The sequence below is a fragment of the Mytilus edulis genome, chromosome 12 (assembly GCF_963676685.1).
Source record: "Mytilus edulis chromosome 12, xbMytEdul2.2, whole genome shotgun sequence".
Classification (NCBI taxonomy): domain Eukaryota; kingdom Metazoa; phylum Mollusca; class Bivalvia; order Mytilida; family Mytilidae; genus Mytilus; species Mytilus edulis.
The window spans coordinates 79,177,653-79,196,087 of NC_092355.1; the positions used below are offsets into that span (position 1 = coordinate 79,177,653).

Sequence of the window (18,435 nt, forward strand, 5' to 3'; positions counted from 1 at the left end):
CATTTGATATACAACAACCCTACCTTAAAAGAACATTTATTTTTTGCACTCAATGACCCCATCCAACCCATTTTTGGGAATCGTCAATTTGAAATTTGAAATGTACGCTTTATGTTCTTTCATTTGATATGCGACAACCTTACCATCTGAGAAATTTGATATGTTTGCACTAAATGACCCCACCCGTCCCCCTGGGATGAAAAGGGGGTTTAAAATTTTCATTTTAAAGTAGAGTTTATTAAGACCTTCAATTTGATATATCAGATGACCCCATTTGACAAAGTGCAAATAATGATGCAATATCAATTATATAAATAGAAGTTATGAAACTTACAAAGTCAATGCAAAACTTGAAAATTTCAAATTGATTTTTTGGTGTTTTTTTCCATGGAATGTTTTTGGTATTTGGTCAAACATATAACTATGTCAACCTCTTCAATTTCTAAAACATTTTAAGTGGTAAGCTCTTGATGATTCAGAAATACATGCCTCCGCTCGCAAAACTTCAAACTGCATTATCTCTTTAACGATAATAGATATCTCAGATCTGTTAAATGATAAATGATCTACAGTTGAAGGACAACATTATAGAAAAAGAATTGGGACAATTTCAAAGTTCACCAAGGTCACAATTAATCATCAAATATATGATGCAATACAAAACTTGAGAACCGGAAGTCGTAGAGACATGGGACTATCACCATTCAACTCAAGACCACTTGGCCTTTCAAATATCACAAGGTCAAGGTCATAGTAAAATATGAAGGTCAAGGTGAAATTTCATCATGACCTGACATTGACTTCAAATTGAAGGTCTTGAACTACTGATCATCTTTGCAGTTTATAGTAGGTTGATATCTGTGACCTTTAAAAAGATATACACAAAATACTATACTTTTAAGAATCATCCCGTCGTAACTTTTGAACAGACGGTCGGACTCTTTTGAGGTCAGAGTATAAAATGTAGAACTCGTCGAGAGGAACATTTTATACGTGGTAAGTATGCAGCAAACTCTTATCGTTTTCTTAATATGAAAGCTTGAAATTGCAGCGTAATTTTTTTTTGCACTCGGTGACCTTTCACCTTGGGTGCAAATTAAAGGTCACATGAACTTAAGATTATTGGTGTAGGTCCCAAGTCTTTACGACTTCCGGTTCTCGAGATACAATTTTTCAAAAATTGTTTATATTTTTTCAAGGGAAATAACTCCTTATAAGGGTTAACAACAAAATGATTGTATATGTTAATTAACATTGCCATCTGGTCCTGTACATGTTGCCGTTTTCAAATCGATTCTATCTTGAATACTTTTTGAGAAAAATGTAAAAGAAAGAAATTGCTTCAAGGGGACATAACTCTCATAGGGAATGATGAAATCCTTAGCAGCCTCATATGGTAACACATCAGGATGAGATCTAACTTTTGTCCAAATAAGGTCATGATATCTTCAAAAACAACGAGGGGGGGGGGGGGGCATGTCGAAAAAAAACAATAAAAGGGAGATAACTTCTAAAGGGGATGATGAAATCCTACACAGCCTCATCTGGTAATACTTCATGATGAGGTCTACCGATGGTCCATATTTGGTCTTGATAACTCCAATAGAAACAAGGGGAGGGCATGTTAAACAAATGCTGGATGAAAAAAAAAAAAAAAAAAAAAAAAAAAAAAAAAAAAAACAGGAGAAAAACAATAAGGTCTTTCCTCGCGGAGAGGAAAGACCTTAAACAGGAGAAAAACAATAAGGTCTTTCCTCGCGGAGAGGAAAGACCTTCACTATCATATCAATAACCCCGTACGTCCGTCCCACATAAGAGTATATGGTCTGTCCGGCTAACTCCTCCTACGATTTACAAGTTTTTGTTGGTAAGCTGCCTTTGTAAGACAGATATCTTTGTTGGTCAAATATCTTTGTCGAAGAGATGTCATTGTTGGACAGACTAGATATTTTTGTAAGACAGACGTCTTTGGTAGAAAAAGAATTTTGTTGAACAGATGTCGTCTTTGTTGGACCTATGTCTTTGTTGGTCATATTAGATATTTGTCTGTTTTGGTAAGAATTTTTTGGTGGACATGTCTTTGTTGGACATGTCTTTTGTGGACAGATGTCTCAGTTTTTGTTAGTCAGATGTATTTGTTGGCCAGATGTCACTGGTGAAAAGATATCTTTGTTGGACAGATGTCTTTGTTGGTCAGATGTCTTTGTTGGACATATCTTTGTTGGACAGACAATATTATTTTGTTGTAAATGTCTGACATATCTTTGTTGCATGGACAAACTATATTATTTGGTTGTACGTGTATTTGTTGGACATGTCTTTGTTGGACAGACTATATTATTTTGTTGTACGTGTCTTTGTTGTACGTGTCTTTGTTGTACATGTCTTTATTGGACAGCTATCTTTGTTGAACATATGTCTTTACTAAGCAGAACTCTTTTTTGGACAGAAGTCATTTTTTGACAGATATTTTTGGTTGTCTTATGTTTTTGTTAGACAGATATCTTTCTTGAACAGATTACATGCCTTTTCATTGAACGTTGTTTGGGTGCTTCTCGTTGGCGTATTCTCTTCGCTTATAAAACTATTGTTTTTTTTTTTGCAACGAAGCTCATTAAAAAAAGGCTAAGCATCTGATGAGTTTTTCAACTGATTTTTATAGTTCGTCATGTTCTTTCTTATGTTGAACTGTTACACCACTGTCCCAGGTTAGGAGGAGGGTTGGGATCCTGCTAATATGTTTAACCCCGCCACATTCTGTATGTTTGTGCCTTTCCCAAGCCAGGAGCCTGTAATTCAGTGGTCGTCGTTTGATGCTGTCTTACATATTTGTTTTTCGTCATTTTTTGTATGTATTAGTTAGGCCGTTTGTTTTCTCGTTTGAATAGTTTTACATTTGTTATTTCGGTGCCTTTTATGGTTGGCTATGCGGTATGAGCTTTGCTCATTGTTGAAGGCCGTACGGTGACTTAAAGCTGTTAATATCTGTGGCATTTGGTCTCTTGTGAAGAGCTGTCTCATTGGCAATCATACCATATCTTCTTTTTTATAAGCTATTGACAAATTTTTCTAATTTTCGTGATACTAACAAATATCGTCTAAAGAGCTGTTAATTTTAAAACAATTTAATTTAATCCGATTTTGAGACTGTACCGCATTCAGCTTGAAATACTGTTTAAGTTTCCCGTCTTCTGTTGGTTGGTTGATTGATTGATTTCTTAAAACGTCCAGTGACAAACATTTCATGCAGATTTAGGACGAGAACACTGTGTCTGTGACCAGGGATGAAGGCTAAACACTGTGTCTGTGGCCACCAGGGATGATTGCTAAACACTGTACGTTGCTCGCTAACACGATAAATGCTAGACAGTGTACGTTGCCTACTAACAGGAGGAATGCTAAAAACTGTACTATGCCCTCTAACAGGAGGATTGCTAGACAATGTATGTTGCCCACTAACAGGAGGATTGCTAGAAACTGTATGTTGCCCCCTTACATGATGATTGCTAGACACAATATGTTGCCCACTAACATGAGGATTTCTAGACACCGTATGTTGCCCACTAACAGGAGGATTGCTAGGTACTGTATGTAGCCCACTTACAGGAGTATTGCTAGACACTGAATGTTGCCCACAAATAGGATGTTTGCTAGACACAGTATGTTGCCCACTAACAGGAGGATTGCTAAACACTGTACGTTGCTCACTAACAAAAGATGGATTGCTAAAAACTGTTTTTTGCCCACTAGATGTCTTTTGGTTATTTTTGTTGTTGGATTGTTGTCTTATTGACATATATCCCATACCTCCGCTTATTCGTACGTTGTGCGTTGTTCACTAGACGTCTATTGGTTATTTGTGTTGTTGGATTGTTGTTTCATTGACGTATATATCACACCTACTTTTACTCGTACGTTGTGTGTTGTCCACTAGATCTCTATTGGTTATTTGTGTTGTTGGATAGTTGTCACATTGACGTATATCCTACACCTCCTTTTACTCGTACGTTGTGTGTTGTCCACTAGATGTCTATTTGTTGTTTGTATTGGTGTTTTTTTTTGTCTCATTGACGTATATCCCACACTTCCGTTTACTCGTACGTTGTGTGTTGTCCACTAGATGTCTATTGGTTTTTTGTGTTGTTGGATTGTTGTCTCATTGACGTTTATCCCATACCTCTTTTACTCGTAGGTTGTATGTTGTCAACTAGTTGTCTATTGGTTATTTGTGTTGTTAGATCGTTGTCTCATTGACGTTTATCCCACACCTCTTTTTACTCGTACGTTGTGTGTTGTCCACTAGATGTCTATTGGTTAATTGTGTTGTTGGATTGTTGTCTCATTGACGTTTATTCCACACCTCCTTTTACTCGTATGTTGTGTGTTGTCCCTTAGATGTCTATTGGTTATTTGTGTTGTTGGATTGTTGTCTCATTGACGTTTATTCCACACCTCCTTTTACTCGTACGTTGTCACTGTGTTGCCCACTAGATGTCTATTGGTTATTTGTGTTGTTGGATAGTTGTCACATTGACGTATATCCTACACCTCCTTTTACTCGTACGTTGTGTGTTGTCCACTAGATGTCTATTTGTTGTTTGTATTGGTGTTTTTTTTTTGTCTCATTGACGTATATCCCACACTTTCGTTTACTCGTACGTTTTCTGTTGTCCACTAGATGTCTATTGGTTATTTGTGTTGTTAGATCGTTGTCTCATTGACGTATGTCCCACATCTCCTTTTACTCGTACGTTGTGTGTTGTCCACTAGACGTCCCTTGGTTTTTTGTGTTGTTGGATTGTTGTCTCATTGACGTTTATCCCATACCTCTTTTACTCGTAGGTTGTATGTTGTCAACTAGTTGTCTATTGGTTATTTGTGTTGTTGGATCGTTGTCTCATTGACGTTTATCCCACACCTCTTTTTACTCGTACGTTGTGTGTTGTCCACTAGATGTCTATTGGTTAATTGTGTTGTTGGATTGTTGTCTCATTGACGTTTATTCCACACCTCCTTTTACTCGTATGTTGTGTGTTGTCCACTAGTTGTCTATTGGTTATTTGTGTTGTTGGATTGTTGTCTCATTGACATATATCCCACATCTCCTTTTACTCGTACGTTGTGAGTTGTCCACTAGTTGTCTATTGGTTATTTGTGTTGTTGGATCGTTGTGTCATTGACATATATCCCACACCTCCTTTTACTCGTATGTTGTGTGTTGTCCACTAGACATCTAATGAATATTTGTGTTGTTGGATTGTTGTGTCATTGACATATATCCCACACCTCCTTTTACTCGTACGTTGTGTGTTGTTCACTAGACATCTATTGATTATTTGTGTTGTTGGATCGTTGTCTCATTGACGTATATCCCACACCTCCTTTTACGTGTACGTTGTGTGTTGTCCACTAGATGTCTATTGGTTATTTGTGTTGTTGGATTGTTGTCTCATTGACGTTTATTCCACACCTCCTTTTACTCGTACGTTGTGTGTTGCCCACTAGATGTCTATTGGTTATTTGTGTTGTTAGATTGTTGTCTCATTGACATATATCCCACATCTCCTTTTACCCGTACGCTGTGTGTTTTCCACTAGATGTCTATTGGTTATTTGTGTTGTTATATTGTTGTCTCATTGACGTATATCCCACATCTCCTTTTACTCGTACGTTGTGTGTTGTCCACTAGATGTCTATTGATTATTTGTGTTGTTGGATCGTTGTCTCATTGACGTATATCCGACATCCCTTTTACTTGTACGTGGTGTGTTGTCCACTAGATGTCAATTGGTTATTTGTGTAGTCAAGTTGGTTACTTATTCCCTATTCCCTATTCGTTACCTATTCCCTATTTCCCATTCGTTACCTATTCATTACTTATTCCCTATTCTCATTCGTTACATATTCGTTACTTATTCCCTATTCCCTATTCGTTACCTATTCGCTACTTATTCCCTATTCCCTATTCGTTACCAATTCGTTACGTATTCCCTATTCGTTACCTATTCATTACTTATTCCCTATTCCCTATTCGTTACCTATTCGTTACTTGTTCCCTATTCCCTATTCGTTACCTATTCGTTACTTATTCCCTATTCCCTATTCGTTACCTTTTCATTACTTGTTCCCTATTCCCTATTGGTTACCTATTCGTTACTTATTCCCTATTTCCTATTCGTTATTTATTCCTTATTCCCTATTCGTTACTTATTCCTTATTCCCTATTCATTACTTATTCCTTATTAGTTTCCTATTCGTTACTTATTCCTTATTAGTTACCTATTCGTTACTTATTCCTTATTCCCTATTCGTTACTTATTCCTTATTCGTTACCTATTCGTTACTTATTCCTTATTCCATATTCGTTACCTTTTCGTAACTTATTCCTTATTCGTTACCTATTCGTTACTTATTTATTATTACCTATTCGTTACTTATTACTTATTCCTTATTCGTTACTTATTCGATTTTTGATATCCTTCCCCCTTTTTAATTGTTTATATTCTTATCTCTGGTTATAGTTCTAAATTTGTTGCGGTAAAATGACCTTTTTATGACCTATTTATATGTGTTTGTGCTCCACAGATCCTGTTGCTTTATGTTCGATACTTATTTGTTTCTTGTTTGATTTTTATACGTTCTACCTTTTAAATGTTTTATATTCGTATGTTTGAAGATCTGGTTCTTGGTTCGGAGAGGTGAAATCACCTTTTAGCGCTTGTATAAGAATGAAGATGTGGTATGATCGCCAATGAGACAACTCCCCACAATAGACCCCAAAATGACACAGAAATTAACAACTATAGGTCACGATACGGCCTTCAACAATAAGCAAAGCCCATACCGCATGGTCAGCTATCAAACATGTTAGCGGGGTGTACATCGTTTCAGAGCTTGACTAATACCTTGTTTATAACACGCGTATTATACGTTGCACCTTTTAGAAAATGATTTTCAATTGTGTTCTTGTCACTGGTGGTAAATTTGAGTTCTAAGGGGTGATTTGACCTTATAAGTGCGTATGTACCTGTTTTAGCGCTCGACTGTTACCCTGTTACTTATTCGCTTTTGATACGCGTGGTTTACGTTTCACCTTAAAATAAATCGATTATTGATTGCTTTCATGTCTCTGGCGGTAATTATGTGTTCTCTGAGGTGAAATAACCATATTAGCGCATATGTACCCGTTCCAGCGCTTGGCTATTACCCTGTTACTTATTCGTTCCTTATTCGCTTTTAATACGCAGGGTTTACGTTGCACCTTGAAATAAAATGATTTTGAATTGTGTTCATGTCTCTGGTGGTAAACATGTGTTCTTAGAGATGAAATAACCCTATTAGCGTGTATGTATCAGTTCCAGCGTTCGGTTAATACCCTGTTACTTATTCGTTACTTATTCGCTTATAATACATTTGTTATACGTTGCACCTTTTAGAAAAGGATTTCCAATTGTGATTATGTCTCTGGTGGTAATACTGTGTTCTTAGAGTTGAAATGACCCTATTAGCGCGTATGTACCCGTCCCAACGCTCGGATAATACCCTGTTACTTATTCGCTTTTAATACGCGTGGTATACGTTGCATCTTGAAATAAATCGTGTTTCAATTGTGTTCATGTCTCTAGTGGTAACAATGTGCTCTTACAGATGATATAAACCTGTTAGTGCGTATGAATCCGTTCCAGCGCTCGGTAAATACCCTGTTACTTATTCGTTACTTATTCGCTTATAATACTTAATGTTATACGTTGCACCTTTTAGAAAAGGATTTTCAATTGTATTCATGTCTCTGGTGGTAACAATGTTTTCTTAAAGATGAAATGACCCTATTACCGTGTATGTATCCGTTTCAGCACTCGGTTTATACCCTGTTACTTATTCGTTACTTATTCGCTTTTAATACGTTTGTTATACGTTGCACCTTTTAGAAAAGGTTTTTCAATTGTGTTGATGTCTCTGGTGGTAATAATGTGTTCTTTGTGTTGAAATAACCCTATTAGCACGTATGTACCCGTTCAAGCGCTCGGTAAATACCTTGTTACTTATTCTCTTATAATACGTAATAATAATATAAATAGGTCATAAAAAGGTCATTTTACCTCAACAAATTTAGAACTATAACCAGAGATAAGAATATAAACAATTAATAAACAGCTGCGCCATGAGCGCATGATACGCCCGACGTCTTGTGTGGAAGTGTTATGCAATAATCATAAATAGTTTCTGTGAAAGTTTCAGTAAGCAATAACCATTTATTGTTTTTTGAGACACGGCGGGACATGTGAAACTACCCCCCCCCCCCTGGGTTTTTTTTACAAATATCACTAAAATAAAATTTTGAATCAAACCAAAAGGTATATAGATCTTTAGATTAATATAACAAAGAAGTGTGTACAGTTTCAAGCAATAATAATAAATTGTTTTTGAGATACGGCGCGACATGTAAAGAAAACCCTCCCCTTTTTTACAAAATAGTCAATAACTCAAAAATAAAATTTTTAGTCATCACCAAAAAGTATACAGATCTTTAGATTAGTATAACTAAGAAGTGTGTAAAGTTTTAAGCAATAATCATAAATCGTTTTTGAGATACGGCACGAAATGTAAAAAAAACACTCCCCCTTTTTTACAAAATACTCAATAACTCAAAAATGAAATTTTGAATCATTACCAAAAAGTATACAGATCTTTAGATTAATATAACTAAGAAGTGTGTAAAGTTTTAAGCAATAATCATAAATCGTTTTTGAGATACGGCGCTACATGTAAAAAACCCTTCCCCTTTTTTACAAAATACTCAATAACTCAAAAATAAAAATTTTAGTCATCACCAAAAAGTATACAGATCTTTAGATTAATATAACAAACAAGTTTGTAAAGTTTTAAGCAATAATCATAAATCGTTTTTGAGATACGGCACGACATGTAAAAAAAAACCTCCCCTTTTTTTTACAAAATACTCAATAACTCAAAAATGAAATTTTGAATCATTACCAAAAAGTATACAGATCTTTAGATTAATATAACACAGAAGTGTGTAAAGTTTTAAGCAATAATCATAAATCGTTTTTGAGATACGGCGCGACATGTAAAAAACCCTTCCCCTTTTTTACAAAATACTCAATAACTCAAAAATAAAAATTTTAGTCATCACAAAAAAGTATACAGATCTTTAGATTAATATAACAAACAAGTTTGTAAAGTTTTAAGCAATAATCATAAATCGTTTTTGAGATACGGCACGACATGTAAAAAAAACCTCCCCTTTTTTTACAAAATACTCAATAACTCAAAAATGAAATTTTGAATCATTACCAAAAAGTATACAGATCTTTAGATTAATATAACACAGAAGTGTGTAAAGTTTTAAGCAATAATCATAAATCGTTTTTGAGATACGGCGCGACATGTAAAAAACCCTTCCCCTTTTTTACAAAATACTCAATAACTCAAACATGAAATTTTGAATCCTCACCAAAAAGTATACAGATATTAAGATTAATATAACTAAGAAGTGTGTAAAGTTTTAAGCAATAATCAAGAATCGTTTTTGAGATACGGTGCGACATGTGAAAAAAAAACACACCCCTGTTTTAGTTACAAAGTGCCGTAACTCAAAAAGTTTAAATCTTATTTTCACCAAAAAGTATACAGATCATTTGACACATAATAAACAACTAAATTAAGTTTCATGAAATTTATATAAGTCGTTCACAAGTTACGGTGCGACATGTTTACGCCGGACAGACAGACAGACAGACGGACGGACGGACACCGGACATTTGTATACTATAATACGTCCCGTCAAACTTTTGACGGGCGTATAAAAAGGGGGAAGGGTGTCAAAAATCGAATAAGTAACGAATAAGGAATAAGTAATAAGTAACGAATAGGTAACGAATAGGTAATAATGAATAAGTAACGAATAGGGAATAATGAATAACTGACGAATAAAGAATAAGTAACGAATAGGGAATAAGGAATAAATAACGCATAGGTAACGAATAAGGAATAAGTAACGAATATGAAACGAATAAGGAATAAGTAACGAATAGGGAATAAGGAATAAGTAACAAAAAGGTAGCGAATAGGGAATAAGGAATAACTAACGGATAGGAAACGAATAGGGAATAGGGAATAAGTAACGAATAGGTAACCAATAGGGAATAGGGAATGGGGAATAAGTAACGAATAGGGAATAAGTAACGAATAGGTAACGAATAGGGAAAAGGGAATAAGTAACGAATAGGTAACGAATAGGGAATAGGGAATAAGTAACGAATAGGTAACGAATAGGTAACGAATAGGTAACGAACAGGGAATAGGGAATAGGTAACGAATAGGTAACGAATAGGGAATAGGGAAAAAGTAACGAATAGGTAACGAATAGGGAATAGGGAATAGGTAACGAATAGGGAATAGGAAATAGGTACTGAATAGGTAACGAATAGGGAATAGGGAATAGGTAACGAATAGGTAACGAATAGGGAATAGGGAATAGGTAACGAATAGGGAATAGGGAATAAGTAACCAACTTGACGTCCATCAATTTTTTGGATTGTTGTGTAATTGACGTTTATCCTACATCTCCCTTCATTCGTACATAACCTTTCAATACTGAATGAAATTAACACATATAGTTAATATTTATAAGTGACAGCAATAATTATCGTTTTTATTTTTGTATTATGTATCATTTGGAAATTTTGGACTATAGATAAATTATCAGAAAGTTTTCTCATTTTTTAATTGTACCAAATAAAATATTCTAAAACTGATCACTTACAGACTTAATGGTTGAAACTATGCTAAAAAAGATTTATTTGCTTCTTTTCGAGCAGATTGTAACATTACAAAAGTAAAAATCATTAGGTAATTAAAATCTAAGTAATTTCTTTAGTAGGTATAAGTAATTTCTTAAGTAAAATTCGACCTAATAAGTATAAGTAATTTCTTAAGTAAAATTCGACTTAATCTGCTAATAGGTATAAGTAATTTCTTAAGTAAAATTCGACTTAATCTGCTAATAGGTATAAGTCATTTCTTAAGTAAAATTCGACCTAATAGGTATAAGTAATTAATTCAGAGTAGGAAAGCCGACCATATGCATCCTCTTTCTGGTAGTTTTTTTTTTATATGTCTGAGGTAACAGAACTAAACACCAAACATATTTTGGAAATTCTTTTGGAAATATAAAAAAAAAAAAAAAAAAAAAAAGTAATTTTTAAGAGGGCATTTGAACTTTAGTCATACGAATGTCCTGACATTATTATTTAATAACAAATAAAATATCTCATAAAGTTTAACAGGAAAAATTAAAAGTTAAAAATTGGTATCAAACTGTATATAAATAGCCTATTGCAGACAGTATCGGAGAAAAACATCTAATTACAAAACTACACATTTAGCAATGAACAATAAAAATGGTGTATGAAATGATTCCAATGTATATGTCAGTCTGGCATAAAGCGGCTGCGATGATGCATGCTGAGGGGGTATGATTGCCGGTCCGAGACCACAATTATTTCGTAGTGCATTTCTTTTAGAACATAAATGAAAATTTAAAAAAATCCAACCTGCGCTTTCTCAAAGAAATTTTTACAGTGTGTTGTTCTACGTAACTCATACCTGTCAACTGACCCGTATTCTGCGGGTGTGACCCGAGATTTTCACAATTCTGAGGGATCACCCGGGACACCCGCCGGGTCATTGAAATAACCCGGGAATTCCGAAAATGACCCGATTTCACCCGTATTTTTTAGCCTTGAGATTGATTTCACAAGTAATATTCCTTTGAAATACCGGCAAATTCGTAATTCATCCATGAACCGGAAGTTCATCTAGCTATGTAAACTGTCAAATTAAGTGACCCATTAAGTGCATGGCTTCACTTGACAGCTTTGGTGTCAAACACACTAACAATTAACACCAATTACCTTAGCTTTAGGTCGTAAATAAATTGTGTAATTTTTGATTTTATAAAAATGGATAATTACCACGTGAATCACTGTTTACATTTACTCGGAAGAAATTGTTCCGAGTATTCCTTATTTTGATTGGTCAATTTGTTACCTGGATACAGGACGCTCTTATATATTTCTTTGTTTCGGGATTCGCGGTACATTTGAAATTTTTCATTGAAATTATTTACATGAGTAGCGCTAACAAGGAATTCCGGGCAGTTTTACCCAGGCGTGTCAAGAAGAGTTTTAATTACAGAGTTTTCGATCAACTGGGGATGCAGTCCGATGCACTTATAGGAGAATCGGAGGTTGGTGACGAGCTTGTGCACGGTGCGACTGGTGGAAATGACAGTATGTCAAAGGCGGATTTTGAAGATCTGAAAGATCGTCTTTCGATTTATATGGATTCCGAGGAGTCGGACACTGATGAAGAAACAAAAGAATTGGTGAGGAAACTCAAGGAAGTTAAGAAGAAGGAAAAAGTAATGAAGAACAAGAAGAGAAAGGTGGAATTACGACAGGAAATAGAGAAGAGAATGAAGGAATTGGAGGAGTTGGAGGAGCTCGAGTTAAAAGGGGCTTCTAAGCCGAAGAAGGAGAAATCCGGCAAGAAGGTGGAACAGTCCAAGAAGGGAAAAGATAAAGGAAAAAGCAAAGATACAGATAAAGGTAAAGATAAAGATAAAGACAAAGACTCAGTTAAAGATAGCAAAGGTGATGAACTTTCTAATTTAAATATTAAACATTTGAGAAAAGATACAAAGACTAAGAAAATTGTAGATAAACATATGAAACAAATGCTAGCCACAGAGTCTAACTCAGAGTCTGATTCTTCTATAAGTAGTAGTTCAAGTTCTGATAGTAGTACGGGTAGTGGGTCAGAGCCAAATTTTTTGTCCAGTTCTGATTCTGATAGTGAAACTACACATAAAAAGAAAAATAAGCATAAGAAAAAGAAGGTCAGATCAGGTATCAAAGATAGACCCCATGATAAAGTTAAAATTAAGATGAACTGGCCTCAATCTGAGCTTAAATATGAGTTTACAAATAGAAAGGCTGTGGAGTTTAGACAGCTAACTATGAGCCAGTTTTGTGCTGGAGAACTAGAAATTATAAGGCATTGTAAAATTAGTAAAAAAGAAAGAGAAGGTAGATTATCATTATTGAACAAAATTTGTTATTATGCTAGTGAATTTGAATGGTCTGTACTGTTAAATTTTTATGCAGCATGGGTAAAGCTGATTGAAAAGGGTGAGAATGTATGGTCTGATGATACTTCTCTGTTAGAGGTTAGAATGTTAATAGGAAAGAAAGTGTTGAATAAAACAGCAAGTAAATATTCAGATAAATCGTCTGAAAAGAATTTTGATAGAAAAGTTTGGTATTGTCCTTTGTATCAGAGAAATAAATGTAATATTTCGAAGGATGGACATAATTTGGATATTGCAGGCAAAAGTAGATTTGTCCAGCACATTTGTGCCACATGTTTAAGGGAGGATAAGGCTAAAATGAAACATCCAGAGAGTTCAACGGCTTGTCCTCATATGCCATGACTAGAATTAGAAAAAGCTGTTAATAGCATTGGGAATTTAAATTCGAAAGTGATAGATACTTTTTATCCTGAATGGTTACTGTTAGATTCAAATAAGGACAAAATATTGATTGAGAAAGGTGAATTCTCTAAGTCAATGGAGGTTTCTAAAACTGATACTTGTACAGTTAATAATGATAATTATAGAATTTCTAGTAAAAGGGTGGTAAATAAATCTTTACCAGTTCAATCAGCTTTGAATTTTAAAATTGATGAATTTTGTCATAAACACAAAAAGTGTTTAATTTGTGATTTGAATGTTAATTCTTTAGATTTGCAGTATTTTGTGGATATTCAGAGAGAAATTAAATTGTCAGGTTTACCGAATTATCAAGGTTGTAGAATACCAGTTTTTTCAAAGTTAAAAATAGAATTTTTTAGATCTATGTTAGTTGATTATAATGATCAAATTTTGTGTGACTTATTAGAATTTGGTTTTCCTATTGGTTATACAGCAGGTGATATAGTAGATATCAAAAAGCCGCGTAATCATAGCGGGGCCAGAGATTTTCCAGATTTCATTTTGAAGTATTTGAAAAAGGAGTTATAATATAAAGCTGTTATTGGGCCTTTAAAAGTGAACCCTTTTATATATTCTTCATTAGTGTTATCTCCTTTAAATTCAGTTCCAAAGAGTACACCAGGTGAAAGAAGGGTAATACTAGATTTAAGTTTTCCTTCTGAAAATTGTATTAATGCAGGTATTGATAAAGATATTTATTTGGGTGAGTCAGTTAATTTGACTTATCCATCTGTAGATGATTTTGTTAATCTTATTAAGTTAAAAGGTAGAAATTGTGGTATTTTTAAGAGGGACTTGAAGCGGGCGTATCGCCAAATTCCAATTGATCCTGGAGATATAAATTTTGTTGGATTTCATTGGAAAAATCACATTTTTGTAGATAGAGTTTTAAGTATGGGACTTAGGTCATCACCTCATATTTGCCAGAGAGTGACTTCATCTGTAGTTTACATGATGAAGCAGTCTGGTTATTTATTATTAAATTATTTAGATGATTTTGCTGGAGCAGAAAAATCAGAAGATGCAAATGTTGTATTTGATTTATTAGGTAGACTTTTAGACAGTTGTGGTCTTGAAGAATCAGTGGAGAAGGCGAGCTCTCCAAGTACGGTTATGACATTTTTAGGAGTGAAATTTGACACTTCGGAACTTACAATTTCAGTAACAACTGAGAGAGTGGAAGAGATTTTATTGTTGGTAAAGACTTGGTTAAATTTACTGGTTGCTACAGTTAAACAGTTGCAGTCATTGTTAGGTAAATTACATTTTGTATCTAACTGTGTAAGACCAGGAAGGCTATTTGTTTCTAGGTTGCTTACTTGGCTTCGTAGTTTACCAGATGACAAATGTGACCATATTATTCCTTTGTATATAAGGAAAGATTTATTTTGGTGGTATCATTTTTTAAAGTCATACAATGGTGTTTCTATGATGGCTTTAGAGGATTTGTCTCAGCCAGATGAAATATTGGAGACGGATGCTACTTTGAGTGGTTGTGGAGGTTGGTTTCTTGAAAAAAGAGAGTTTTTTCATGTTCAATTTCCTTCCTTTTTGATGGATTTGAATTTACATATAAATCAATTTGAATTGATTGCTTTGATGATTTGTGTTAAAGTATGGAGTGTACATTTTGTAAATAGAAAGATTTTAGTGAGATGTGATAATCAATCTACTGTGTTGGTTTTGAATTCTGGTTGTACTAGAGATGCATATATGCAATGTTGTTTAAGAGAAATTTTGTTTTATGCTGCAAAGTATAATTTTGAAATTAAGGCTGTTCATTTTCCTGGAGTTGAAAATAGAACAGCAGATATTTTGTCAAGATGGCATTCTGATTCAAGATTTGAAGACTTATTTTATGAATTGCCTGTTGTGAGATTAGGTAAATGTTTTGAGAAATTTGTCTATTCAGGTCTTTTTCAGTTTACTCATGATTGGTAATTTATTGTAGATTTACAGCTGAATTTGTTGAAAGTGGATCAACAGACATCGTGCAAGTCAGCCTTTGCTCATGGCACTTTTGAAAACATTAAAGTTCAGTGGAGGACTTTTTTAACATTTTGTATTTATTTTGGTTTTAAATTTTTACCAGCATCTTTGAATACTGTGTGTTTGTATGCTCAATTTTTGAGCAGGTCTTTTAAATCGGTGAATTCTATTAAAAATTATTTAAATGGAGTAAGATTATTGCATTTATACAATGATTTGGAGTTTCCTTATTTACAAAGTTTTTCGTTAAAACTTACATTGAAAGGTTTACAGAGATTAAATCCTTATTTACCAAGGAAAGCGCTTCCTATAACTCCTTTGATTTTAAAACAAATTTATGAGTTTATGGATTTAGATGACACCCAGGATAAGACTTTCTGGAGTTTGTTTTTGTTAGCCTTTTTTATGATGAGTAGAAAATCTAATCTTGTTCCAAATTCAGAAAAAGAATTTGATGAAAATAAGCAATTATGTAGAGGGGATATTATTATTGAGAATAATGTTTTAATAATTATTTTGAAATGGTCTAAAACAATTCAGTTTGGACAAAGAAAGTTGAGAATTCCCATTTCTAGTATTCAGGGGAGAATTTTATGTCCGGTTAATGCATACAAGAATATGATCAAAGCTATTCCTGCGGTTAAAAAGGATCCTGCATTTTGTAAAGTTAAAAAGGGGCGCATTCTACCCATTACTTATAAAGAGTATCAAAATAAGCTTCGATATTTAATACAAAAAACAGGTCGTAACTCTTTATTTTACTCTACTCATAGTTTTAGAAGAGGGGGGGGCAACTTTAGCTTTTGATGCTGAGGTTTCTACGGAATTAATTCAACTTCATGGAGATTGGCATAGTGATGCTTATAAAAAGTATTTAGAATTTACTTTGGAACAGAAACTTCAAGTTTCGCAAATGATGTCGAAGAGTGTTTCCTTGTTAGGTTACTAACTTATATCGTTTCTTTGTAGAACCAGGAACTTTTCTGATAGTGTCAGACTCAATTGCAAAATATGTGAAGCTTGAGAATGCGGATGTTTATGCGTTTCGGGGGGCTTCCATTGGAGAAATAACCTATCAGCTTAACAAGAACAAGGGGAGTATTTATGAAGGTTATAAATGTTTAGTTATTCATTGTGGTACCAATGATATTCATATTTTATCTATTGATCAGTTTAAGTCTGCCTATTGTAATTTAATTTCTACCGCCAAGTTGTTGTTTCCTTCTATGGTTATTGCTTTGTCTGGTATTCTTCCTCGTCCTGTTGATTTTGAGGAAACGGGTCAATAGATAAAGGATGTTAATATGGCTTTGTTAAATTTATGTTTGAGTTATGAAGTCGAATTCATTCATTCGTATAGATATTTTTTGAAATGTGGAAAGCCAAAGGTGGAGCTATTTGCCTATAAAGATGGTGGGTTACATCTCAATTGTGAAGGTACAAGGCAGTTAGGTTTATATTTTAAAAGAAGGGTTGCTCATTTAATTTAGATAGGTTAACTTGTCATTTGAGATGAATTTCTTAAGTGGAGTTAAAGGATTAGATATGGTTGAATTTCATGTTTCTACCATACTTCCTTTGGGTTTTTTTTTAGTTTATGGTTGATATTATTTCTTCCATACTAAAATTTGGATTATTTTTATTTTATTTTCCTTAATATGTATTGGTATTATTTAAGATTGTTTGGTTAAGATGTAGTTAGGTTTATTTATATTAATATGTACTAATATTTTTATTTTATATTGCAGGTAAGGGACTCTTTTCAGTGAGTATTGTTCACACTGTTGGGTGCGGTTTCTTTTCATATGAGATATTGTTTCTTGTATGGAGAAAAGTTTATGTTCAGGGTTGATATTGTTTCTTCCTTGCTTGCTTTAATTATTTAGTTTTTGCTTGATATTATTTCTTGCATGCTAGATTAACAAGCTTAAATTGTGTATTGTTTATATGATAGTTAAAATTAATCTGCTTAATTCTTTGTTCAACACAGTTGTTTGTTTATTTTTTGGCGGCCGTTGGCTTGGCGGCTAGCTCATGTGTTTATTCGAGCTGTTTGGATGAAGATATTTATCATTTCTAATGGCTAGACGCTATATTTGCTCTTTAACATTAACTTTACATGTTATAATATATGTGACTGTCAGTGGTACAGTCGAGTGTTTGTCCTGTGCTGTGAAATATATCTGTTTGTCTTGTGTATATATTGTGCCGTAATAAAATTGAGTAACTTTGATTTCTTTTGTGAGAAGCCTGGTAATTGTGTAATTTTTGATTTTATAAAAATGGATAATTACCACGTGAATCACTGTTTACATTTACTCGGAAGAAATTGTTCCGAGTATTCCTTATTTTGATTGGTCAATTTGTTACCTGGATACAGGACGCTCTTATATATTTCTTTGTTTCGGGATTCGCGGTACATTTGAAATTTTTCATTGAAATTATTTACCCTCCCACCCGCCGCATACAACTGTGTTAGTTATGAATTTTAATGTATTTTGTGTACTTATTTATAAGATGTGCTTGTGTATACTGTGGCTAGCTCATGTGTTTATTCGAGCTGTTTGGATGAAGATATTTATCATTTCTAATGGCTAGACGCTATATTTGCTCTTTAACATTAACTTTACATGTTATAATATATGTGACTGTCAGTGGTACAGTCGAGTGTTTGTCCTGTGCTGTGAAATATATCTGTTTGTCTTGTGTATATATTGTGCCGTAATAAAATTGAGTAACTTTGATTTCTTTTGTGAGAAGCCTGGTAATTGCCCTGTTGTTTAACAAATATATTTCAACTAAGAGTTACTTCCCCTTCTTTGTCACAATTCAAAATTATTCCTTATATTTACGTTTTATGGGTGAAAAGG

General features: G+C 33.9%; 2 protein-coding genes across 2 annotated transcripts in view; both read left to right on the forward strand.

Annotated features, from left to right (window-relative positions):
* LOC139497229 (uncharacterized) overlaps window positions 1-18,435 on the forward strand; it is a 308,105-nt gene that overhangs the window by 128,849 nt on the left and 160,821 nt on the right. The gene's annotated exons all lie outside the window — the stretch shown is intronic.
* Window positions 11,455-18,340, forward strand: LOC139497233 (uncharacterized). The gene is made up of 2 exons (XM_071285364.1): window positions 11,455-12,677; window positions 16,535-18,340. Exons 1-2 carry the CDS (start codon window positions 12,152-12,154, stop codon window positions 16,852-16,854), a joined length of 846 nt encoding a protein of 281 aa, XP_071141465.1. The 5' UTR covers window positions 11,455-12,151; the 3' UTR covers window positions 16,855-18,340.

Coding starts and splice junctions, on each gene's coding strand:
- LOC139497233 (XM_071285364.1), top strand. CDS start 12,152: ATGAGTAGCGCTAACAAGGAATTCCGGGCAGTTTTACCCAGGCGTGTC. Junction 12,678..16,534: donor CTCAGTTAAAGATAGCAAAG/GTGATGAACTTT, acceptor GTTTCTTTGTAG/AACCAGGAACTTTTCTGATA.